General features: G+C 32.2%; 5 protein-coding genes across 12 annotated transcripts in view; 1 reads left to right on the plus strand and 4 right to left on the minus strand.

The window, feature by feature from the left end:
- The window catches only part of LOC148173736 (pseudouridylate synthase RPUSD2-like), a 296122-nt gene that overhangs the window by 230289 nt on the left and 40372 nt on the right, over window positions 1-25461 (plus strand). The window lies entirely within an intron of this gene.
- Window positions 13466-14411, minus strand: LOC148173737 (transmembrane protein 272-like). The gene is made up of 4 exons (XM_088036026.1): window positions 14200-14411; window positions 14005-14127; window positions 13857-13961; window positions 13466-13806 (listed from the first exon to the last, which is right to left on the minus strand). The coding sequence occupies exons 1-4, from the start codon at window positions 14297-14299 to the stop codon at window positions 13622-13624; spliced, it is 513 nt and encodes a 170-aa protein (XP_087892152.1). The 5' UTR covers window positions 14300-14411; the 3' UTR covers window positions 13466-13621.
- LOC148173738 (transmembrane protein 272-like) lies at window positions 14504-15501 on the minus strand. 2 transcript variants are annotated; one of them, XM_088036023.1, is made up of 5 exons: window positions 15280-15495; window positions 15093-15215; window positions 14918-15037; window positions 14591-14871; window positions 14504-14530 (listed from the first exon to the last, which is right to left on the minus strand). In XM_088036023.1, exons 1-5 carry the CDS (start codon window positions 15365-15367, stop codon window positions 14519-14521), a joined length of 624 nt encoding a protein of 207 aa, XP_087892149.1. In that variant the 5' UTR covers window positions 15368-15495; the 3' UTR covers window positions 14504-14518. The 2 variants fall into 2 exon arrangements, with proteins under 2 accessions (XP_087892149.1, XP_087892150.1); XM_088036024.1 differs by lacking the exon at window positions 14504-14530 and having other exon boundaries at window positions 14536-14871; window positions 15093-15232; window positions 15284-15501.
- LOC148173739 (uncharacterized) lies at window positions 17591-18527 on the minus strand. The gene is made up of 4 exons (XM_088037008.1): window positions 18263-18527; window positions 18090-18212; window positions 17927-18046; window positions 17591-17876 (listed from the first exon to the last, which is right to left on the minus strand). Exons 1-4 carry the CDS (start codon window positions 18345-18347, stop codon window positions 17650-17652), a joined length of 555 nt encoding a protein of 184 aa, XP_087893134.1. The 5' UTR covers window positions 18348-18527; the 3' UTR covers window positions 17591-17649.
- On the minus strand, window positions 23435-24360 carry LOC148173740 (uncharacterized). 3 transcript variants are annotated; one of them, XM_088037055.1, is made up of 5 exons: window positions 24148-24360; window positions 23977-24099; window positions 23812-23931; window positions 23703-23760; window positions 23488-23652 (listed from the first exon to the last, which is right to left on the minus strand). In XM_088037055.1, exons 1-5 carry the CDS (start codon window positions 24224-24226, stop codon window positions 23586-23588), a joined length of 447 nt encoding a protein of 148 aa, XP_087893181.1. In that variant the 5' UTR covers window positions 24227-24360; the 3' UTR covers window positions 23488-23585. The 3 variants fall into 3 exon arrangements, with proteins under 3 accessions (XP_087893180.1, XP_087893179.1, XP_087893181.1); XM_088037054.1 differs by having other exon boundaries at window positions 23435-23760; window positions 23977-24068; XM_088037053.1 differs by having other exon boundaries at window positions 23435-23760; window positions 24148-24359.

Below are 25461 nucleotides of genomic sequence, written 5' to 3' on the forward strand. Positions count from 1 at the left end.
GTGGTTATGCAACTAAAAATACAAAATGAAAGTAACATTATGTGTATGATGGATGTGCCCGATGTGTCCGCAGTTGTCAAATTTGAGTGTAATTCTAAACGATGTCTATCGAACTAGAGAAGTCTAAAAATAGTCGTTTTGATTTAGTGTTACTAAACAAACAGATCCAGGGCCTTCAGAACATTATTGATTTATAATAAATATGATAAAAATATTGAATTATAATAAATATAATAAAAACCTGTAATAAACACATTAAATCATTCATTAATAGCCCAATTTAATGCATGATTTCAGCCGACAAATCATGCAGTAATAGTATTAATAGTAGTAAAAACAAACGATCACCGGTTTTTTTTTTTAATATTAATATTAATTTATTAACGACTCACATCAAATTAACAGGACTTTAATTAGATTGAGCACTTATAAGACAATCCGAAAGTGCAAATTAAACTTTTGCAACAGCGTTCTGCAATCCTTTCAAAACTAACAGTTTCATTAACTGATTTAACATAAATGTGGCCAAAAATCGCTAAGTAATAGTCTGAAATTTAATTGGCTGTGAACAACGAAGAATACTGACTGTTATTAGTATTCGAGGAGGTAAAACACTCTTTCAAAGCCTACTGTAAAACTCGAGGTAAAAATCACAGCTATTTTCATTTTTGCTTTTTTGCGAATAGTGTTAATTTTTGAAATTGTCAAAATTGGTTTAATGAATATCTAATAGAGACCAGTTTGGAAAAAAACTTCATAATTAATTTTACGCAGTGTAATATATGAATTAATAAAATAAAGGAAAAAAATTGAGCTGTATAAAAAAAATAAAACTTTATATTTTACTTGTATTAATTGTTATTTATGTTATATTTATGCTGGTTATGTGTTCAAATACAAAGTAAACAATACAATACGAAACATTAACTCATCGAAGTGATGATGAATATTGCAACTTTTTTTAATAAACATAAACTCGAATCCACAAACTTTATAGTAAATCGAACATAAAGTTTGGTATGTAACTCGTCCATAATAAGGGCTTACACCTTCTTTATAAACTATAGGGTTTGTCCACAAACCCTAAATTATGTTCTTATTACATAAATAACTATTTAGACAGGTGTTTTTTTGTATTAAAATACAGGGTCCGGCAACACTTATGTCCACCATTAAAATCGTCTTTAATTTTAAAGATAAAATTTTGAAAATTTACATACGCTTACAGTTGACAAAGCTCTAGAAGCTGACGCAAAAAATTGTTTTTTATCACTGATAGTTTTGGCGTCGTTTTGTAAAATGTAATTTTTAGTTAATTGTGAGGGTTTGTGATATCAACCTCTAATTTAATTTTTTTTCAATATAAATATGTTAAAAATATCTCTGTTGTCATTTTAGATTCACTGCAAATTGTCTTCAAAATTTGAGAACAAAATGTTGTTTTATCAAGTTAGTTTCCAATTTCATTACGTCAAAATTGGGAACTACGTTTACACCCATCTGTCAACATCTTGTGTCACAAATAACATTTATCCTTTGGTTTGCTTAAGATTGTAACAAATGTCTAACTTGGTGAAATTGTCGCTTTATCGATGTTAATTAACGATTTTTGGTGTCCATAAAGTGCAACATGCCCGTGTCAATCAAAATTAACCTTTATAAGAGTGAATGAAGTGACTTGTGAAATTTTGGTGTAAACGTAGTTTGCCACTGCGCTGTCATAATTTTGAAAACTAACTTAATAAAACAGCGTTTTTTTCGCAAATTTTTAACACAATTTGCATTAGATTTGAAATAAAGACTCAGATATTTGTATCACAGTTATATTGAAAAAAAAATGAATTCGCGAATATTTCCGCAAAAACTCAAAAATCGCTAAAAATTACACTTCTTAGGCGTCGCGGCGCCAACCAAACCGTGATAAAAAACAAATTTTTGCGTCAGCTTCTAGAGCTTTGTCAACAATGAGCGTATGCAAAGTTTCAAAATTTTATCTTTAAATTTAAAGACGATTTTACGGGTGGACACAAGTGTTGCCGGACCCTGTATATTTCATTGCTGAATGCGTTCAGATATAGTGCATTTTTGTAGTATTATGGTCAATTTGACTTAATTTTTGGCTAAAATCGATAAACTTTTTCTTTGATGTCACTTAAGAAAACTTTGTATTTGATGAAAAAAAAGTTATAAAACCAAAAGATTTACAATCTTAACAATTTGAGAACTTTTAAATTTTTAGAATAAAAAAAATTGATAAACTTAAAACTCCAGTTTTACTCCAGTTCTGTTAAGTTTTAAATTTCTCAAAGTAGTAACCTCATGGCTCAAAAACTGCTGTGGCGCTACAGTGTTGGAATAGTATATTCTGTAGCGTCTTTGGAGTGGCAAATATTCTGCAGAAGTGGATGGTTTAAACCACGAGCTGTAGCTTTTTTTCTACAACCATTACAGAATTTTGACATTCTGGGTCGGTTTTGGGTTTAGTAGTGATTTTACTTAAGTCTGATGGAATATATTCCGTCACTTGCTGCAGAATAGCCAGCCCCTAGTGGAGCATCTGAAAAGTTCAAGTAAATTACATTTATTATCGATTGACGTAGTTGCCGTATGGTGGCGTAATGTCAGTCAGATGTCAATTTATTTTTTAGGGTTTTAACATTGCTCGTGAAAAAAGTATTGTCTACTAACCAGTTTGCAATAGCTATTCCCCACTCGTAACAGAATATACTATTTTTTTTAATAACATAAATAAAAAGTGCAGTTATACCTAGTCCCCCAGCACTAGATGAAGAATATCCGCAATTTGTCTTGGTTAACTTCATATTTTATCTTTCCTGTTGCTATTTCGGTGAACTTAAACATTGGTGTAAATTAGTGCTCCTATCGGAAGCAATTTATATGAGAAGTAGGAAATTGAGTATAATCTAAAACCAGATCTTTTATTTATGCATCGTCTCGTATAATATCAGATATACCTACTCACAACCTTTAATAAAGTTAATGTTCCATAAAAAGAAAACGAATATTGCATTTTATATTTTGGAAATGTGTTAGAATATAACTCTCGCCGTATCTTGATCTATGCAAGCATTTAATGTGTGTAGGGTGGAAAATTGAAAGTCTCTAAAGCTCTGACGCTTCTGTCTATTGCACGCTTTTATAAATGAAGAGCACCATGTGTGACAGCTTTATCAAGTTGAGGTGCTCTTCATGTGAGATAGTTTTGGTCAGAGGGTCCAGAGAATCTATTTTTCCGCCTCATTCATCTCAGTGAGTAGATTTTGATGGTAATGTATTCAATGGTCATTTGGGAGAAACGAGAATGTTGTGATCCAACCAATTCGCGTTTTGAGTAGAGAATGACTCTTTGGTCACGGTTATTTTATTTACAATTTTTATTGTTTTCGCAAGGGATAAAGAATGTCGGCCTTATCAATACGGCGTGTCAGAGACCTTTTTCGTAATAAATTTGCCGGACGGCCGAGTTTACGGCACAGTCAGTAATTTAATCTAATGCTTCATTTTGCCAATTTTGTCTGACGAGTTGAACTTTGCGATAACAAAAACTGATTGGACTTGATTCCAGAGTCTCTTAAAAAGTTTCATGACTTTTTTCGGTAAGCCAGTTTTTATTGGCGCTGTTAACACAAAACTTTTTCTTTTAACTACCTGTTTTCGTAAACACCAGTTCGGACCTTATTTATAGTTTGTTTTCTAATCTTCTAATGACGATTTTTGGGCGGACAATTTCCATTCAACAAAGTAAACATCCCAGAAAAATATTTCCCCACATCTAAGCAAATACATCTTTCTGAGAGCGTGTTGAACGCATATTCCGGCTCTAGGTCAAGACGAGATTTCCAACGGTTTGCCTCAGGTCCTCGATCTCAGCTCTGTTTATATCCTACTCTGAATAAAACTATTTCAAATGTGCTCCCGTATTCACATTGTTGATTTTTCACAACTGAAAGCTCCAGCGCGATTGAAAGTCCAATTTTTCAAATGTAATATTGCGAAGGTTTGTTTTACCAAGGAGTGGAATTATTTGTTTCATCGCTACCAGAGAATTAATTTAAACGTAGCGCAATAAATTTCAATGGGGTGTGTGATGTTATGACATCGTTGAAAATTTGAGCTTGTTCAGCATCAGATTTCATCTAAAACTCCTATAAATTTGTCAACTGTTCAGTATTCAAATTCTTGAATATTTGGACGCAGATAACAATGCAGTTTTGCAACAGTGAACAGTACAAATGAATCGCCAAACAATTAATTAATACGACGAACTGCATCACATTTTATCAAATTTAAGCGAGTTAATTGTTCGGATGGCGCAATAAAAGCTCATACAATGTTGACCGACTCACTCCCTCGTGATTAAGAGTCGTGTAATTTACCATTTGACTTTTTTTGTAATGTTGGTTGGCGCATGGGATTTTTAGAAACCGAGAATGTTTAGAAAACTGGAAATAGGATAATTGTTTGGTGTGATGCTCAAACTTTAAAAGTTGTTTTTCTAGAAAACATCCTTCGTAAAAATTTCAATCGAACCTTGAAACTTCAAATCCTCGAATGTCAGCCGAAAGTGTTTTCATCGGTTTGTTTTTATCCGTTCGCTTTTAACGAACGTAAGCTTTCAAATTAAATTTTTCCGAAAGTTTTTTCTTACATTTACAGTTTGTTATTAAAAGTAAATATGAATGAGCGAGAAAAGTTGAAACGTCGCGTCGTAAACTTGTAGAGGTAATGAAAACTATTGGAAACTGAAACTTAAACAGTTATGAAAACGGTAAAGAGTGGATGTTGATTTTTCAAAGTTTTCATTTAGATCTTAAAATAGGTTCTTAATTTACAGGTTATTTTTCTCATAAACCAAAATATTTTTTTAGCTTCCGAAAACGTTTAGCTGTGTTATTAATATAAACTGATGAATTAAATTAAAACAAAATACGAGAAAAAGGGTGGTGAAAATCGCAACTCCTCTGTGTGTGTCGTGGTTTCGGAGATATGGAGCACCGATATTTCCGGACCTTAAACATTTTGACCAACTGGCGACAATCCAGAATTTTCATTAGCCATAACTCAGTTATTTGTTGACGTACCGGAATTTTGAGCACGGATTTGGATGCAGCGTGAATTTCTGCGTAAAATGAGCCGCAACGACGCAAGTTTACTTTAGAAATAAACTTGAAACTGACCGAAATAGGTTTTTAGGAGGTGTTTTTACGGTGATTTTTAAGGATTTTTTTTAGGGCGAAAACAATTTTTAATGCGTTTAGTGATAAACAAATCAAAAGAGCAGCTCGAATTCTATCGTCTGGCCAAATTTCAGTTTGGTGGGCCAAATAGTTTGGGTGAGGCGGTCAAAAAACAAAAAATACAATTTTTTATCGTTCAACTCAGAATTTGTACAATTTTTTTTTTTTTGAAAATATTTAAATTTAATTTTAAAACCTATAAGAACGAATTTTTAGCAAACAAAATGTGAAAAAAACGGTGACAAAAACCGCATTTTTTCATCTATAGTTGGTCAGGTCAGTCGAATACTGAATAATGTCGAATATTGGACTACCAATATTTCCGGACTTTGAAATTTTGCTTTTAGTTCGAGATCCCATAACCTACCCATAATATAAAACCCTGGGTCAAATGCTAATTCGATCAAACAAAATTTTTAAAGTTTTATGAGTAGATTCAAGGCCTGTGGGTTTGCCTAATTGCGGCTTGGCAGAAGTGCTTCTTGAGGATGGTAAACTTTGTGCCAATAAAATGTACCAGCAGTAATATCTTCCATTGTGATTACTGATTAGTACCGCATTTGTTGAAAAATAATTTCTAAATCTTAAAAAAATAATTTTATAAAATTATCAAGTTCTGTATGTTTGATTCAAACTGGCAACAGAGGAAAGGTTTCAGTTACAATCGGCAGAACGAATGTCAGTCATTTTCAGTAAACTTTAGCTCCCTAAGGTTGACTACCAACCAAGTTATGTACTATATTTCCATGGCTTGCTGCGGTCTAAAAAGATCGTGAATGATTGTCAACAAATTTTGGAAAAAATTGTACTGGAGCGAAAAACCGAAATCATTTTTCAAGTAGAATTGGTTTTAAAGTCTGGTTTACTTCATCAACTCAGGACTTTTTTGGTACCTACATTTTTTTCGGTCTTATTTGACTTGAAGATGCTGATAAATAAGTTTTCTAACCAACTATTAAGCAAAAGGTTTTTGACGAGATATTTGAGAAAAACTGAAGAAATTTCCTAAAAACTTTTAAAAAATATATACACAGTTAGTTTTGCACTTTCTTACGTGGTGTTCTTTTATCGCTTTAGAAATAGAAAGGTTGTTGGTTGAAGAATTTATATTTATTTATATACTTGCAAACGTAAAAACGTAGAAGTAAACATGCAAGAAATAACTTTTTATTTGTGACAACTTTTCAACAAATTGGCGTCTATTTGTGTGTAGGTACTTATTAAGAATTCTTTTTTTTTTTCAAGAAAATTCTGAATTTTTTGGTCCATAAGCAAAATAAGAATTCTTCATTATTTCGAATTTTTCTAAAATGCTTTATTCTGTGTGGTATTAACGTTACAACAATTTTAAAACATAATGAGTTCCTAGAAACTACTATTTTTTATAATTATTTAAAAAAAAAATTTTGTGGGGTAACTTTTAAATGTTATAGCATTGCACTTGATGGCGCGTTAAAATGACAAAATCTCAAGCTTTTCAATGATGCATTGGGAGCGATGAATTTTATAGCTTATTTATTACGATTTCACGGAAACTGAAAAATATAAAAAATAGTTAATACTATATCGGTACCTCAGAAGAAGAAGGGTTTATTTCCCTAAACTATAGAATTCGAGAAAATTAACAAAACAGATGTTCTAAAAAATCAGGGTGGTGTTATTAATCTCTTTTCAAATATGCAATTTAAGAGCGAATTGCGAGTTATTAATGACTGTTTATTTCAAATCGTGCGTAATACGGCTATTACCTTTGATCCAAAAATAATTTTTTGGGCATATTTTTACACTTGGTTTCTTATGCTTCTAAGAAAAATTATCTGGACTTAAGTCCCACTTAGTAATAGAAACTTTCAAAAAAAAAACAATGTTTCTACAAAAAAAAGTAATACGTTATTAGAAACAATGGATATTAAAATTAACTGAAATTTAGCAATTTCTATGGACTATTTAACCTTAAAAAAACTTTCACAAATTTCGTTCTTGTGACACCAAAAAAGTAAGATTTTTTGTTGATTTTTTTTTTAGCTACTCGAAATAAAAATTTCTACAAAAATTTCCTTTTCGCTCTAAATTTTTGTAAATTGGCACTCTAAATAAAACAGTCAAGAGTGATAATTTCCACATAATTCGTTAAAACCACAAAAAAATAAAGAAATTACAGGATCTTAAAAAAATTTGGTGGCATATTTTGGTCTTAAAACGAAAATTTCTAAAAATTCGACTTTTTGATCTAAATTTTTGCAAATTAGTGATATTACGAATACAAACAAAAGAAACGACATGCATAAATTTTGTTCCTGCCAAACTAAAAATTACAAAATTACAGTGTTGAAAAAAATTGACATTTTCACAGTTGTCCAAATAAAAATTTCTAAATATTCTCCTAAAATTTTCTAAATCGGTACTCTTAATAAGACAGTCAAGACTTATAAACTCAACAAATTTGGTTATAGTGGCATTCAAAATAAAGAATTTACAGGTCGTTAAAAATTTTTGGTCACATTTTTCTTTGGCCCAAAAAATTTTCTTAGCTCCTCGAAATCAAAATTTCTAAAAATTCTCTTGTCCGGTCTAAAGTTTTTTAAACCGACACTTTTAATAAGGTAGTCGAGAATGATAATTTTCACAAATGTCGTTAAAATCGCATAAAAAAAAATTACAGGATCTTAAAAAAAATTGGTCTCGTTTTTTGGTCTCGAAAAATTTTATGGAATGTTCCAACACACGAATTATTTTCTTTAGTATCCCCAAATAATATACTTGCGTTTATCATAAATTTGGGTAAGTTTGGATTAGTTGAGTAACAAAATCACTTCGAAATGTAGACCTGTAAGGAGTTTTGTTTTATGCTTCTAACATGAAATGGTATTTAGTTTCGTAGAGAAACCTAAAATTGTTTGTTTTTCGTCTAATGGGGATTATTTTTCTCTGTCTTAAAGAAGATGTAAAGAGTTATAAAAAAATTATTTAACTTATTCTTCACAAAAATTGGAGTTAAACCCTTATGCTTCTGAGGTACCGCTATACTAATACAATACCTACAGTTAACCAAAATTGATTAAGAATCACTGAACCCTGCTGAAGCGGAGCTTAACGCACTTAGCACTTTTATGGAATCAGAGATAGCAATTATTCTACTTTAGAAATGACGTTCTACTTTTCTTGTACAAAACCTTGTTGACTAGTGTTTTTAAAACATTTTTTAACCTGCGAACACTTCCCTGAAGGGTGCAAGTACACTCAGTTTTTGTGTTAATTCTTAACTTACATCTGCTCTGTTTACTTGGGGTAAAGCCTATTATTCCGACGAACAGCATTGTCAACTTCAGTTAACGGTCGGGGTCGGAGTTGTTTAGAATGAACCTAAAGTGCACGTTGTGATTACTTCATTTCATTTGAAAACACATCACAAGTTTGTTCGTTTTTTGAGCGTTCAAATTTTTCCTCTAAATTTACAAAACTGGGTACGTATTAACTCGTTTTTTAGAAACCAGAAACTGTGTGAAAACAAGCAGCAGGATGGTGTGAACTACATCCACATTTATTTAATAATGGAGATAAAAGTGGGTAATTCTGTGAATAAACTTTCATCCCTGTCGCCACACATGTGAATAGCATACGAGAATCAACCACCCAAATTAACAAAAACAGCTGTCTGGTGGGATAACAAGAGTCGTTTATATAAATGTTAGTATACTCAAATACTGGCAGAACATTAGCATTTAATGTGACATTGTTTTTCATAAACTTTAAGTCGGATTTAAGTCGGAACAGCGATATTCCTGAAAATTTTCATGTTAGGTAAACACGGAACTTCCTAATTTGCAACACCGTGCATTGCTTGCATGTCTTAGCAGCAATTACGAAACATGATGAGGCGCGACAAATTGACACTAATTAAAAATTGATTGTGTCTGTCGGAATTGAATTACTAATTTGGCTCTAGGTCGTGTTGCAAATGACTAGGTATGAAACACGTAATTAGGACAAGGCGTGAGTTGACTTCCAGCCTAAATCGCTGTGAACAACATTTTATACATACAATTTATCGAGATAATGAAGAAGTTGCTGAATTTTTTGCCGAGAAAAGTGTTTCTTACGGAATCAAGTGCGGATTAATTTTTAAACAAGGGCGTCGTAAATTGTATAGAGTCCCCATATAATCCGATATTCTATTGTGCTCAACTTACCACAATACGGAGGGCGGCTTTGTTCTTTGCGTAGAAATTTTCTTAAATTTATAAATAATGGAATAAGCGCCACAGGCTTAGACAACATAATTTTTCATATAAACGTACAATTAATATTACGTAATGATTTATTATTGGAACATCGGTTATAAATAGGTGATAAATTGAAAATTTAAGGAGGAATTTCCATGATGATAAAATCAATTGGTGGCCTTGAAGTCTTCTTTAGATTGTAAAAGTGAATCTCGACATTCGCCAATTTTCTCTTCTACAAATTAAAATGTTCAAAACTCACACACTTCCTCCTGTTCCATGACGTAACGATCCATCATGGCGGCATTTTTTCGGCTGTAATGATCTATAAAGTGTCTTTTATGTTAAGTACTCGTTTTTGTCGTTTATGAGAGTTGTGTCTCTATAAAGAAGATAAACACGTGCATAAAACTTTTCTGGCAAATACCTATTACCTAAGAGTTTCACCTCTGGGAAGCTAGAGTCCGAAAACCCTAGGCAACAAGTTGGAAAAACTGTGTAATTCCTGGAGCAGTGAAAATTCTTTTCTAAAGTAGAATTGTTTTAGCATCAAAGGTGGCTATGAAATGTCAAAGAAATTTGCCACAAAATACAGACGGTTTAGATTTTTCAACTGCCATTTGCAGTTAACCTCAATCATAAATCAAAGCTAATTTGAAAAAAACTGTTCTAGTCATGATTTGAAACCTGAAAATCAAAGACTTGGACACAAAATCGTAACTGAAACGTCATTAACGTGAGTGACATTTTAAGTGTAGTTAAACAGTTATATTCACTATGAAAACTAAGCGGTAAAACAGTGGATGACAGGAAATCCAGAGCCATCCTTGTTGCTAGAAACATTTATAAACACCGTGTATATCATTGAAAATGTCATTAAATAAGCTTCCCAAGCTTGACATCTGCATCATGCCGAAATTTGACACATCAATATAAATTCGGTAATTGTGACTTATTGGTTCTAGACAGATTTTGAGAAAGTTTACCTTCATAATTTACAAGCTTTTTACTACAAATTGACAAAATTTTATCATTCAACATTTAAAAGTAAAAGTGCTGAAAGAGCTTTTTGTATTGTCCAAAAAATTATGGATGAATGCAGATGTCGGGTTTTGCATTTAAGCAACTCATTTGATTTTTTATTGTAATATAAGGTGTTAGGTGTTTATAAATATTTCTGGCGTCAAGGGTGGATATGAAATCTCAAAGAAATTTGCTGCTCATTACAAATGTGGGTTTAGATTTTTCAACTGACATTTGTAGTTAACCTCAATTATGTAGCAAAGTATGTTTTGAAAAAAAAAACTGTTCTAGTTGTGGTTTAAAACCTGAAAATCATAAACTTGTACACAAACCGTATAACTGAAACTTTGTTGACGTAAGTGACATTATCAATAATTTTCAAGATAGTTATATTCACTATGAAAACAAATCGGCAAAATAGTGCATGACAGCAATTGCAGAGCTACCCTTGATGATAAAAACACTTATAAACACCTTGTACGTTATTATACAAGGTGTTTATAAATGTTTCTAGCATCAAGGGTGGCTATGAAATGTCAAAGAAATTTGCCGCTCATTACAAATGTGGGTTGCGATTTTTCAACTGACATTTGCTGTTAACCTCAAACATGAAGCAAAGTTAATTTTGAGAAATAAACTGTTCTAGTTGTGGTTTAAAACCTGAAAATCAAAAACTTGGACACAAAACTGTAACTGAAACTTCGTTGACGTAAGTAACAATGTAAATAATTTTTAAGATAGTTATATTCACTATGAAAACAAAGCGGCAAAATAGTGCATGGCAAGAATTTCAGAGCTACCCTTGATGCTAGAAACATTTATAAACACCTTGTAAAAGTTGAAATCTCTGATTTCTAATGCGGTGTTAAACGAGTTATTATTTCTTGCTATTTAGTAGTTACATGACAAAGGATATGGAGTGATCTTTAGAAAAAATTGCTTTGTTAACTTTCATAGATTTTGTAAAAAATTTATTTTGAATACCCACAAAATTGTAGTTTTTCGTTAAATCTTGTTCTTCTAAATCATTTTACTAGTCAAAATGGAAGGTCATAAATAAAAACTATACAGCAACTGCTAAAAAGGTGTTGGTCGGGTATTTTATAATTTAGATAAATTTAGTCTCGATATTTTTTTCCCCAGATCAAAAATTTAATATCCATTTATAAAACATAAAAATCAAGTTACCTTTGATTTCTGTAAAATCAGAGTGTACTTTTCAATCATCATTTCATGGGACTGTATTTTGAAGTTTGTTGTCAATGTCAGTTCAGTTAGTTTAATTTTAGTTTACCTTAGAGAACTTCTTAGTGTCTTGTTGAAACTTCCCAATGCAGAAATTATCTATTTTTTAGGCTTTCTTGCAGAGTGAGTCGAAATTTAAGATTTTATTTTGAAATTTTGGCATTATAATTGTCAAATGTCCATTTGGTTACAATCTCACCAACTGTTCCGTTTAGGGTTATTTTTTATCGCCAACTAATAGTAACTTTTATGTTTTGTGAATAGATATTACATAAAATTGATAATATTTTCATCGCTTACTGCCACCAGACTGTACGAAATCAAGTTCAATAGAAGATGCGAAAAAATAATTTTTAGTGACATCTACCATTTTATGCCAACTTTTCTACAGATTGGTGAATATAAAAATGTATTTTTCTGGGATACGTTAGCATTAGTCTTTTTAAAACTCAATACGTGTCTACAAATTAGGATTTTTATAACCAATGGCACTGTTTTTTCTGAAATCGTTTTAAGTTTTAACATTTTTTTATACTGTAATTTCTAATTTATAAGACAAAATCTCAATCTTTTCAGTTCAGTTATATGCAAAAATAATTATTTGGAATTTTTGAATATTCAAATACACCGTGTTTCAAAAAGATTTTCATTCATCAAATGCTGCTTTACGAAGATAATGATTGCAACATTGGTTACATAACCTCAAAATATTTTTAAAAAATGATTAGAGAAATTTCTTGGACCAAATCTTGGTGTTGAAAAAATAATCTAAAATTTTAGGCTCTGATCTGGGACAACTCGATCGCCGAAGGGATAAAACTGTCTCAACCTCTAGCGAATTTTTCTTTTTGTTGTACAAATTCTTAATCTAGTGGGGCGATTTTGTCAATCGACAAGTGACACTATTGACAGAAGTCCAAAATGACAGAACTAGTTCAAACACAGTACAAAGCAAGCGGCACAAAAGCAATTACATTCCGAAGGTAATTAGATGATAATAATTTTGAAACAAGATGATTTTTATTATGATTTTAAAGGTGGAAAAATCATTTTACACGTTCATTATACACTTTTACTAAACAAATTATTAAGTGTATACCTACTAGCGGAATGAACCAAAATTTCAATTACAAGTTGTGAAGGAGAACAACCACGTAATTTTGCTTGTCAACAACATTTCTAGTTGTAATTCTTGTGGTTTCAAACTTTAATCCACTGACACTTCACTTTTAAAGCACCTCCTAGTTTGCAACCACGCTTTAAATTGACAGCAAGTATAATTCAAGGCAATTTGCACAACTTTTTCAATTTTCAGGAGAATCTGATTAAAAATTTCAAACTTTTTACGTCGCAACTTTCTTGAATGACTGAATAGTTGCTAAATTTACATGTCTCCGTTTGGCATTGGGGTGTGGTAGAAATTTTATGTTTGGCTGTAAAACGCATACACCGGCAGAGATTCGCTCTCATTTCTGCACGTTTCGTATTTATGCTCCTTAGTGGTATTGTTCTAGCTCATTGAAATTTAATGACGTTGTTGTGGTTTATATTCACTCTTGTGTGATATTATAATTAGGATGCCAACCTTCTTGTTAGCACGCAGTTTTGAACAAGTTAACTAATAGGTAATCTAAATTGTTCTTTACATTCTAATTGTACAACTGGAGGATAAATTTTATTGGAGTTATACTTCACGTAAACGTAAAAATATTACAATGCGTGGAAAACTCTTATATTTATGCTGTTTTGCATACGTCTTTACAAGCACTTTGTAGAATTTCATCCTTAATCCCATCACTTTATCTTCGTTAGTATTTTGCCCTGTAGTCTGTGACATTAGTTCAAGTATCTCAGTTACTCCTTTCTCAAGTTTTAGTTTTTAAACAACTCTCTCTTCATTATTACGGCACAACCAGATAGCAAAATAATGAAGCCAATTACAGTATGCTGGAGCGTCAAAATCCAAAAGGCTAACAAGTACGTCGTTCTGTTACAGTATTTTTCTCCTTGCTTTTCCACGTAATTTGGTTGAAACTCTTTGTACACCCAGTACGTTCCTAAAACAAACCAATATAGAAGACTATTTTTACTCTTAATCGAACTATACCAAGACAGTGCCACACTATATAAAATGTCGCAAGAGCAATGGTAACATTGAACAAATACGTGTTCTTCGTTTTGCTTATGAACTTCGCAAGTGCACCTACAAAACCTGCAAACAGATTACAAACACTTTGTTATTTCCTCCAACAAACCCGCAACAATTAAGTAAACTGGTATTAATCTACTAACAGAACAGTTGTTAAGATTCACCCAGCCAGTAACAAACATAAAGAAGAACATCGCGTAAACCATCACCAACGAAGCGTTTATTCCGGCTAAAAACAATATTTTTAGACGCACCGAAAATTTTATCAATTAACATATAAATTAGAGACGTGTTTACTTACGTGGCGGTCTCTCTTTAGCTTTTTCCAGTGGCTCACTTTCTTCTGTCTTTGTTTCGGTTTGTTGTTTTTCTACATCAGCGGTTGGTACTTTTTCCGTCATGTTGGTAATAATTAATATTAGCGCACGTTTGACACTTCACATGCGGTAACGTAGTATAGTAGAACATGTTCCTCTATTTATATTTTTTGCGCGGTGCTCATTTATATTTTTAGTTTTAGATTTACAGCCTGGCAGCAGAGCGATTGTTAGGAGGGCAGTTTGAATTATTTCTTGGCGGCGACCGTCCAAATTAGTTTTAAATTAACGACATTCCATTTGTTAAAGAAATATCTAAGTAAAATTCGAAGATTTAATTAAAATAATACAAAATAGGTAATTTTATAGCTTTACTTCCACCACGGTATCTTTCGTTGGACTGGTCAGTGGGGCGGTAGCGCCGGTATTATTAGCCGGTTCCTGCCTGCTGCCGCCGTCTTCGCCTCTTAAGACAAAAGTTAGCATGCCAAGCGCACAACATATGAAGCAACAGAATCCAAGTATCGTAGCTATGATGAGGGCGTAAAAAATTGTGATATAAGTAAACGCGAATAAATAGGCAGTCTTGTTGCAGTAGCGATTACCATCGGCGGGGTTGTAACTCGGTTGAAATTCTTTGTACACCCAGTAGGTTCCTAGAAACGCATTAAATAAATCGATAAGTGCGCAATGTGGATTTACCCAGAAAGAAAAAAATTGTTTCGAGACTGTACAAAGCCGATTCGAAATACACCACTTGCACATGTTTGGAAATGCGTTCTCGGACGTAGGTGACGAATTTGGACATCAATCCTATCGCCCCTGTAAAATTTAAAATGTAAAAACTAAATTTGGCGCCAGGGTGTCGCTTACTTACCAATGGCTATCAGGAACAAAGGAATTTTCTTGTTGACAGGGCAGTTATGGACGTTTAAGCAGCCGACAACCAACATGGCCAAGCTGAATATCGCGGAAATTATCAGGGTGTACTTGACTCCAGCTGCAAAAAACAAAAGACTTGAAAAAATTAAACTATTTTTGGTTGAAATGAATAAATTACTCACGTACGAATTTAGCTTTGAGTTTTTTGATGGAGTTTTCGACCACAGCTTTTCGGTCAGTGGGTTCATTGTTCTGTTGTTCCTCCATCATCACTTTCGGTTTTACCACATTGCAGGCAAAGCACGTCTATGCGTTGTTCTAGCAACGGGACTACTAACCACTAGTGATACCGACTTTGTTTACTAGGACTAGCCGCCGCCATTTGTGGGCGTGCTAGCATTTCCAAGGTTAATTCGTCGATTTATAGGTCAGTCGATATTTTTCATTGCGACAAAATCAGAAAATTCTATTTTTCACTCGTGCGAAATAAAAACAGATACTTAATTATAACGGGTGTCTAAATAAAAATCTGGTCAAGAGCGTAATGCCACCAGCTTTTGTTTTTTTCCGTATGTCGGTTCCAAACTCAACGGGGGTGTGTTCATAAACTGCGACGTCTGTTAGGCGTGTGACGTCAGAGTGATGTGATTAACACTCTGAGATTCGCCAGAGTGTTGTTGCGTTTATGAACGTGGTTATTTAAATGTTCGACAATTAAGTACATCACCTACATACAAAACGCAATTTTCGCGAAAATTCATGACTAAAACTATGCCAAACTTGTGATATCGATATGTCAATTATTTTTTACAGTAAACTTAAGTTATTTACATCAGTGTACGCAGAATTTTCCGCAAATTCCAAATCTGGGATTTAAATTGAGATCCGACAACAAATAACTGAGTTATGGGCGATCAAAGTTTCGGAAAGTTGATTTTCATTTTTCGTAATTTTTAAAGTTAAATATCTTGAAAATTATTTGAGATATTGAGATGCGGTTTGCGCCATTCTTTTTCTCAGCTCATTTTACTTTAGAAAATGTTCTCAAAAGCCTAAAATTCGATAGTCGATTTTTCGGGAAAAAAATCCGACTCAAACGATGAAAATTTTTCAATTTTTTTATTTTTGGCCATAATTCGTGAACTATTTGTCGGATATATCTCAAATTTGGCCAGTAGATCGATTTTGAGCTCCTCTTTCGACCGATGTATAATTCAAAGCTATTTAACGTCGTTTTCATTTTGAAAACATTGATTGAAAATCACCCTAAAATGACGTTTTCAAAACAGTTTTTGGCCAATGCCTCGTTTATTTATTAAGAAAACTCAACAAATCTGAGCTCATTTTACGCAGAATGTCACGCTGAATCCAAAAACATGAGAATTTTCAATTTTCGTCAACAAATAACTGAGTTGTGGTCGTTTGAATTTTTGCGTTGTCGCCAGAGGGCCAAATTTTTGAAGGTTCGAAAGAATTCGTGCTCGATATCTCGGAAATGATTTCAGATATTGATTTGCGGTTTACGCCATCATTTTTCTCGCGATTTTTTACATAAGAAATAGTTTTTTGATTTTTTTTACAGTCGAAATTCGCAAATTTTCGCAAAAATTCGTGACCAAAACTACTTCTGATATCGATATCTCGCTTATTTTTTAAAGTAAACTTATGTTATTTACATCAGTGTACGCAAAATTTTCCGCAAATTCCAAATCTGGCATTTAAATTCAGATCCGACAACAAATAACTGAGGTATGGCCGACCAAAGTTTCGGAAAGTTGATTTTCATTTTTCCTCATTTTTTCTAATTTGTCCGATCAATCTCAAATTTGGCCAGTAGATAGATCTCGAGCTTCTTTTTCGATTTAGGAATTCGGCCAAAATCATTGGTGCGGGAGAAGCTGGTTGATATTATAAAATGTACTTTTTTTAATAAACAAAAAATTAAAAAAAATGTATTTTTCTATACTAAAAAATTGAAGCACAATTTTCAACGGGGTGCGGAGACCTAGTTTCAGGTTCAAAGGAGTGTGGCTTACTTAAAAGGTTAAGAAACATTCATTTATGGCAACAAACATTTGACGTGCATTTGAAATCCAAGACATTTCGCATGCGGAGCGTTTTTCATCGGGTTTCTGAGTCCGGCGATTTTCGAGCACTTTTATGAACGCTCAAAGTCGAGTGACAGATAGCATTGCGCATCTTTGTGATCGCTTTTGTGTCACATTTTACACAAACTTTACACAGAGTGATTTTTATGAACGCAGCCCGGCTGTCAACACGTTGTCACACATTATAGGTTAATTCTCCATAATCTTTCAAAAAACATTTTGTGCAAAAGTGAAACTTCAAGATCATAACCAGCATTCAGAAACCTTTAGCTTTCAACCATAAAGGCTTTTTGTTCACTAGAGAACACCATTTTTGAACAATAATAAACACGTTCCACGAATGATTTAGGAGAAGACATACGGAAAAAAACAAAAGCTGGTGGCATTACATTCTTGACCAGATTTTTATTTAGACACTCGTTTTAATTACACAGGACAGTACAATTACGCAACTTGTGGTGTATTGATTTCGTCGAAGTCTTTTCGTCCGTATTTATCCAGGACAATAATACCAAGAATAAAACAGATGATACTGAGCATAACAAAAAGAATAATACAATAAATTACGGTGATATAAATAAACGCGAATAAGTACAAGGTTTTATTGCAGTATTTGTCGCCACTGAGGGGATCATAATTCGGTTTGAACTCCCCGTAGATGTAATAAGACCCTATAAAGAACGTCACCTTTAATTTAATCATTTTGAAAACTTTCACTAACCCAAAATGAGAGCGGCCACATCTGCAGTCATCAGAAACGAAAGAATCGGGTTCACCGGCATGTACTTCAATAAAAAGTCTTTGAGAAGAGTCACCACTTTGGTGATGACTCCCAAAATCCCTGAAACGAATATTTGAATGCAGCAATCGCAGAATGAACTCACCTAGTGTTAATAGGTATTTGGGAATATCAGGCTCGACAGGACAGTCTTTGAAATGCACAGCTGCAATTGCTATTGTGGAAACATGGATTCCGGTGAAAAGAATAAAGCTCCCTTTCACGGTCCCTGGAATATGAGTGTTTCAATTGAATTTGTGCGATGGCGATACATTTTACCTTTGCATTTCTCCATCAATCGCTGTGTTCTTGTACGTGCAACTCTTCGTTCGTTTACTGTTTCTTTATTTTTATCTTCTTCCATTTTGACGCTGTACGCACTCTCGATGTCTCGCTAGTGCCTTCTATTTCAGTCTGGCGGGTGGCGCTTAAATTTGTGACACGGTGCAGGCGTAGTGGAGCCCATTATAAAAAGCACGCAAACAACGCTGCTTCTGGAACAGTGCGGATTCAATGAAATTAAACTAATGACTGGTGGTTACGTAATAGAATCTCGTTTCTTTTCCATATGAAGAGCAAAAAGCCATCGCAATGACGACGTTGAAAAGTATAACATTATGTAAATCTGCGCATGCAGACAGCTTTATTGTAATGCAGGCTGCCTTCGCCGGGGTCGTGGTTCGTTTAAAAGTCTTTATACACTCAGCGACTATGTTGTATCAGGTCATCTTAGTGTTTCGCAAAGTACAAAATCGGAAAAGTGCCCATTTCCTGATTATAAGAGTGCACTAAACAATTTTGCCCACTTATGCAAATCTGAGACGAGGTTCAGGGACAAACTTAATAAACGTATTGTTTCACAGCCTAAAATTAAAATATTCTGTTAGTCTACGAAAATTTCCTTTTTCTTTCTTTGAATTCAGATTTTTGAGATTTCGGCCAGGTCGTATAAAAATGTAGGCGTATTAAAAAAAACTTGGCTTTTCTCTTTTCATGAACTTGGATGTTTGGGATTTCTCATGAAAAATTCAATTGTGCTGTAATTGTGCCAGCTTGCCTAAAAATATATTTTAAAAACTTGGCTCCAATAATTTGCTCAATTGGCTTAAACTGGCCGATAGATATAATTTTTCTTTTTCTATTTACTGAAGGAATTCACTTCGTAATCTTGATACACAGTTTCCAAAGTTTGTTGATTATCAGCATTAATACATATTTGCTTTGTTAATCGATTACTGGTCATCTTGTAAATTTGCAGACTCGCAGCGATCAGAGCAAATTTGCGCAGCTTATTGTCTTCTCGATTTTATAGAAAACTTGAAGAACAATTTTCAAAGAATTTGCACAAAATACAAGGCAGATTTCCAAAGTCCAACGAGAAATCTGAAAGAATTTGGAAAATCTAAGAAAAATCTGGAAAATCTGTAAAGTAAAAGAAAATATAAAGAAAATTTTAAGACAAAGAAAATATATATGCTAAATAGAATATAAACACAATACATAAAGGACATTTAGAGACCAAGTAATAAAAACCAAGAAGAATCTAAAAAGGATATAAAAAAACAAACTTGAGAGAATCTATGAGAAATTCAAAAAGAATTTAAAGAAATATGAATTTTAAGATCTTGAAAAATTTATGAAATTGTTGGAATAAAGTGTCTAAAACAATTAAAACAAATCTAAATGAACAATATGTAAAATTAAGAAATGAAAAGATAGCAAAGAATTTTATTCATGACTATAAAATGTAAAAATTACTAACTTATGACAATTCAATTATCTAATAAAGCCAAAGAGAATAAAAAAAAAATTGAAGAATTTACTGAAAATTATAAAGAGAATTTAAATGGAATCGACGGAGAATTTTAAGGTAATTTAAAGAAAATCTGAAGAATGCAAAGAAAACTCAATAATTTAGAAAGAAAATAAAGAAAAATTAGAGAAAATATAAGCGGAACTTTCAAAACAGTTTTTTAAAAATCAAAACAGAAATTATAGAGAATCTCAGAATAATTTAAAAAGACTGAATAGCAAAGAAAAATGACGAGTAAACACAATGAAATTCTAGAAAATTTGATGTTCCAAAAAGAATCTGAGAACAGTAAAAAAAATTGATGTAACATAATTTAGAAATGTATATTAACTCAGAGATGAAAAGTAAACGTAAAGAAAACCAAGAAATTTGAAATATATTTAAAAACTTGGCTCCAATAATTCGCTCAATTGGCTTAAACTGGCCGATAGATATAATTTTTCTTTCTCTATTTACTGAAGGAATTCACTTCGTAATCTTGATACACAGTTTCCAAAGTTTGTTGATTATCAGCATTAATACATATTTGCTTTGTTAATCGATTACTGGTCATCTTGTAAATTTGCAGACTCGCAGCAATCAGAGCAAATTTGCGCAGCTTATTGTCTTCTCTATTTTATAGCTGTACTATATCTGTAAGAATACTTGGCAAAAACGTTGTTCGAATTTATTTTAATCCTGCTAAGTTGTTGACTGAAAGAAAGTGAGATCATTTCTTTGGATGATTTTAGCGAGCGAACCAAACTAACATTTACGATCGAACACAAGAATCCGTTTTCTTTTTTTTCTGTTATTCTTTTTCTGTTATTTCTTATATTCGTTCGGATATTTTTCTGGATTTTCCGAGTTCTTTGAAGAGTGGATAGCTTTAATCATCAAAATACATGGCAGATTTCTAAAGTAACGAAAAATCTGAAAGAATTTGAAAAATGTAAGAAAAATCTGGAAAATTTGTAAAGCGAAAGAAAATATAAAGAAAATATAGATGCTAAATAGAATCTAAAGAAAATACATAAAGAACATTTAGAGACCAAGTACTAAAATCCAAGGAAAATCTAAAAAGAATATAAAACAAACAAGCTTGAGAGAATCTATGAGAAAGTCAAAAAGAATTAAAGAAACATGAATTTTAAGAATTTATGAAATTGTTGAAATAAAATGTCTAAAACAATTAAAACGGACCTAAAAGAACAAAAATGTAAAATTAAGAAACAAAAAGAAAACAAAGAATTTTAGAAATTTCACGACTATAAAATGTAAAAATTACTAACTTATGAGAATTCAATTCTCTAAAAAGACTAGCGAAAATCCAAAGTAAATCTACTGAAAATTATAAAGAGAATTTTAATAGAATCGATGGAGAATTTGAAGATAATTTAAAGAAAATCTGGAAAATGCAAAGAAAACTCAATAATTTAGAAAGAAAATAAAGAGAAATTAGAGAAAATCTAAGCGGAACTTTCAAAACAATCCGCAAGAAGCACGGCGAGCGAAGCGAGCTGTGCTCCTCCATTATGATCGAACTCAAGAATCTGTTTTCTTTTTTTTTCTTTTATTTCTTTACATTTATTCGGAGATTTTTTTGGATTTTCCGAGTTTTTTGAAGAGTGGATAGCTTTAATCATCAAAATACATGGCAGATTTCTAAAGTCTAACGAAAAATCTGAAAGAATTTGGAAAATGTAAGAAAAATTTGGAAAATTTGTAAAGCGAAAGAAAATATAAAGAAAATATAGATGCTAAATAGAATCTAAAGAAAATACATAAAGAACATTTAGAGACCAAGTACTAAAATCCAAGGAAAATCTAAAAAGAATATAAGACAAACAAGCTTGAGAGAATCTATGAGAAAGTCAAAAAGAATTAAAGAAACATGAATTTTAAGAATTTATGAAATTGTTGAAATAAAATGTCTAAAACAATTAAAACGGACCTAAAAGAACAAAAATGTAAAATTAAGAAACAAAAAGAAAACAAAGAATTTTAGAGAATTCACGTCTATAAAATGTAAAAATTACTAACTTATGAGAATTCAATTCTCTAAAAAGACTAGAGAAAATCCAAAGTAATTTTCCTGAAAATTATAAAGATAATTTTAATAGAGTCGATGGAGAATTTGAAGATAATTTAAAGAAAATCTGAAAAATGCAAAGAAAATTCAATAATTTAGATAGAAAACAAAGAGAAATTAGAGAAAATCTAAGTGGAACTCTCAAAACAATCTGCAAGAAGTACGGCGAGCAAAGCGAGCTTTGCTTCTCCATTACGATCGAACTCAAGAATTTGTTTCTTATTTTTTTTTGTTATTTCTTTATATTCATTCGAAGATTTTTTTGGACTTTCCGAGTTCTTTGAAGAGTGGAAAGCTTTAATCATCAAAATACATGGCAGATTTCTAAAGTCTAACGAAAAATCTGAAAAATTTGTAAAGCGAAAGAACATATAAAGAAAATATACAGGTGTCCCAGAACTCGCGCCCCAGAGAGAAAGGGCTTATGGAGACAACAATTCTGAACCAAAATTTTGAAACCATAATTTTTTAACTCAAAAAATAACCGAGATAAGACAAAAAAAACTGTAGCCAATCTCGAAGCTGAACAGAATTTGAAAATTGGTAACTATGGACACATACTATCATCCATTGGTCAGTTAAGCATTAGATTCTCGTTGCCTAGGAAATTGGGATGGCCATTTACTCCACTTCTCGAATAAGCTTTTGGGATTGGTTGTTAACTTTTTATCAGTTCTCGAATACTATTAAACTTTGTCAATTTTTGTTTTGAAATTTACCATCTGTATTGCTGTCGGCACCTTCCCTTGCTCTCTAGGTCGCGAGTTCTGGGACACCCTGTAGATGCTAAATAGAATCTAAAGAAAATACATAAAGAACATTTAGAGACCAAGTACTAAAATCCAAGGAGAATTTAAAAAGAATATAAAGAAAACAAACTTGAGAGAATCTGTGAGAAAGTCAAAAGGAATTTAAAGAAACATGAATTTTAAGAATTTATGAAATTATTGAAATAAAGTGTCTAAAACAATTAAAACGGATCTAAAATTATAAAGAGAATTTTAATAGAATCGATGGCGAATTTGAAGATAATTTAAAGAAAATCTGAAAAATGCAAAGAAAACTCAATAATTCAGAAAGAAAATAAAGAGAAAATCTAAGCGGAACTCTCAAAACAATCCGCAAGAAGCACGGCGAGCGAAGCGAGCTTTGCTTCATTACGATCGAACTCAAGAATTTGTCTCCTATTTTTTTTCTGTTATTTATTTATATTAATTCGGAGATTTTTCTGGATTTTCCGAGTCTTCTTTGAAAAGTGGATTGCTTTCATATTTTGAAGTCCGTAGATTCTTTGATTTCTTTAAATTAAGTGAATTCTTCAAACTCTTTTTTTGAAAAAAATATTTACTCTGATTCAACACTTAAGATTCCACGCGAACCCTCCTTCACTGCCACTCCGCTTCAATTGTAAAATTGGCTGACGTTATTATTTCGTGGGCGTACAGGTTAAATCGTTGATGGTTAGGTCAGTGAATATCTCTAATTGAACAGTTTTAAGGTGCTCCTTGCATTCTTGAGCTTAATTCACTATTCGTGTAAATTGAAAACACGTTTTGATTACCTATACGATAACTTTAATTGGACGCAAATTAATAATGAAGATACATAATAAAACTACCTACTCAAATGATTATTGTTTCTGGCCGGATTTTTGTTCCACTTCAATGACAACTTCTGTTGTGTTGTCCTCGGGATCGATGTCTTCCCGCGTAGATTTGTCAAGAAGCACGATGAGGAGAATAAAACAGCCGACAATAAGAACAGAAAGTAGTAGTAAACAGTAGACTATGGTTATATAAATGAAGGAAAACAGGTACAATGTTTTATTACAATACTTGTCGCCGCTGAGTGGATCGTAATCGGGTTGAAATTCTCTGTAGACGTAGTAAGATTCTAAAAATTTCATAATAATTCACGCTGACGTTCGTAATTTTTGTCACTCACCCACAATAAGAAGAGCCAATTCTACGGTCATCACAGCAGAAAGAATAGCGTTCAGTTTTATATGCTTTACCAAGAAACTCTCAAAAAGACTCATCAGTTTCGTAACGACTCCAAGAACACCTGAAATCGCGTTTCATTAAATCGGTTGCGTTTTATTTTACTTACCCAAAGCCAAAAGGAATTTGGGAATTTCAGGTTCAACGGGGCATTTATCATAATAAACAGCTGCAATCACAATTTTGGTTATATGAAGTGCACTGAAAAAAATAAAGTTGAGTTTTAGCGCCCCTGGAAAATAAAATTACGAGTAACGCAAACTGAATTCACACGTTTTACCTTTGCATTTTTCTTTGAAGCGCTGTATTCTTTTAGTTCTTGTCATTTTTTGTGATTCTTTACTTTTATTTTCTTGCATGATTTCGAACTGCTCGGCGCACTTTCAGTGTTCCAATACTGTTTTATTTCACTGTAGGCGAGGGAATTGGAAATGCGGTGCAGGCGTGTTGGAGTTGGAGCAAATCTCACCATAGATGGCCGTCTTTAGTTGATAATTATAGTCAAATATTGTTAGAGGGGAACGTTTTAATTGGCATGAACTCTTCGTATCCTAATGTAGGCTTAAGTAAACTGTCAAGTTGGAAAATAGAATTAATGGGATTAAAAAAAGCGACATTTTTGTTTTATTGTGTAATTATAATCATTTGTTATTTGATCAAAGTATCAAAGTCTGGTGTTGCAATAAATCCAGTTGGAGAGCCACACTCAAAGACCTTTACCTACCCACTATCCGGATTTTCCTTAATTTAGCAATGTGGGTGGTTAAATGTGACAATTAATTTCTCTTAGGTCAACTGTTAGCTAGAGATACAGATAAGATTTCCCAGCAATATGTCACTCCGGTTAGGGTGTAAGGGAATTTAATTTGAGGCGGGATTTTTCATCAGAATAACTGAATTTTATTTTCTATTAGACTCCGATTAGGCATAATTCAGCATAAACATTTTTACCAGAAAATGCAAGAAAAATTTTTATATTTAATAACTAATAATTATTTATTTAATTATATTTAACAATATGTAAAATTAAGAAATAAAAAGAAAACAAAAAATTTTATTCATGACTACAAAATGTAAAAATTACTAACTTGTGAGAATTCAATTCTCTAAGAAGACCAAAGAGAATCCAAAGAAAATTTGAAGAATTTACTCAAAGTTATAAAGAGAATTTAAATGGAATCGACGGAGAATTTTAAGGTAATTTAAAGAAAATCTGAAGAATGCAAAGAAAACTCAATAATTTAGAAAGAAAATAAAGAGAAATTAGAGAAAATATAAGCGGAACTTTCAAAACAGTCTTTTAAAAATCAAAAGAGAAATTTTAGAGAGTCTCGGAAAAATCTAAAAAGACTGAATAGTAAAGAAAAATTACGAGTAAACACAATGAAATTCTAGAAAATTTGATGTTCCATAAAGAATTTGCGAATATAAATTTGAAATACATATATTTAAAAAGCTTAGCTCCAATAATTGGCTCAATTGGCTTAAACTGGCTTGTCTAGTCGATAATTTTTCGTTCTCTATTTACTAAAGGATTTCACTTTGTAATCTTGATACACAGTTTCCAAAGTTTGTTGATTATCAGCATTAATAC

The sequence above is a fragment of the Gnatocerus cornutus genome, chromosome 5 (genome assembly GCF_029298725.1).
Source record: "Gnatocerus cornutus isolate USDA-ARS CGAHR chromosome 5, icGnaCorn1.1, whole genome shotgun sequence".
In the NCBI taxonomy this organism is placed as follows: Eukaryota; Metazoa; Arthropoda; class Insecta; order Coleoptera; family Tenebrionidae; genus Gnatocerus; species Gnatocerus cornutus.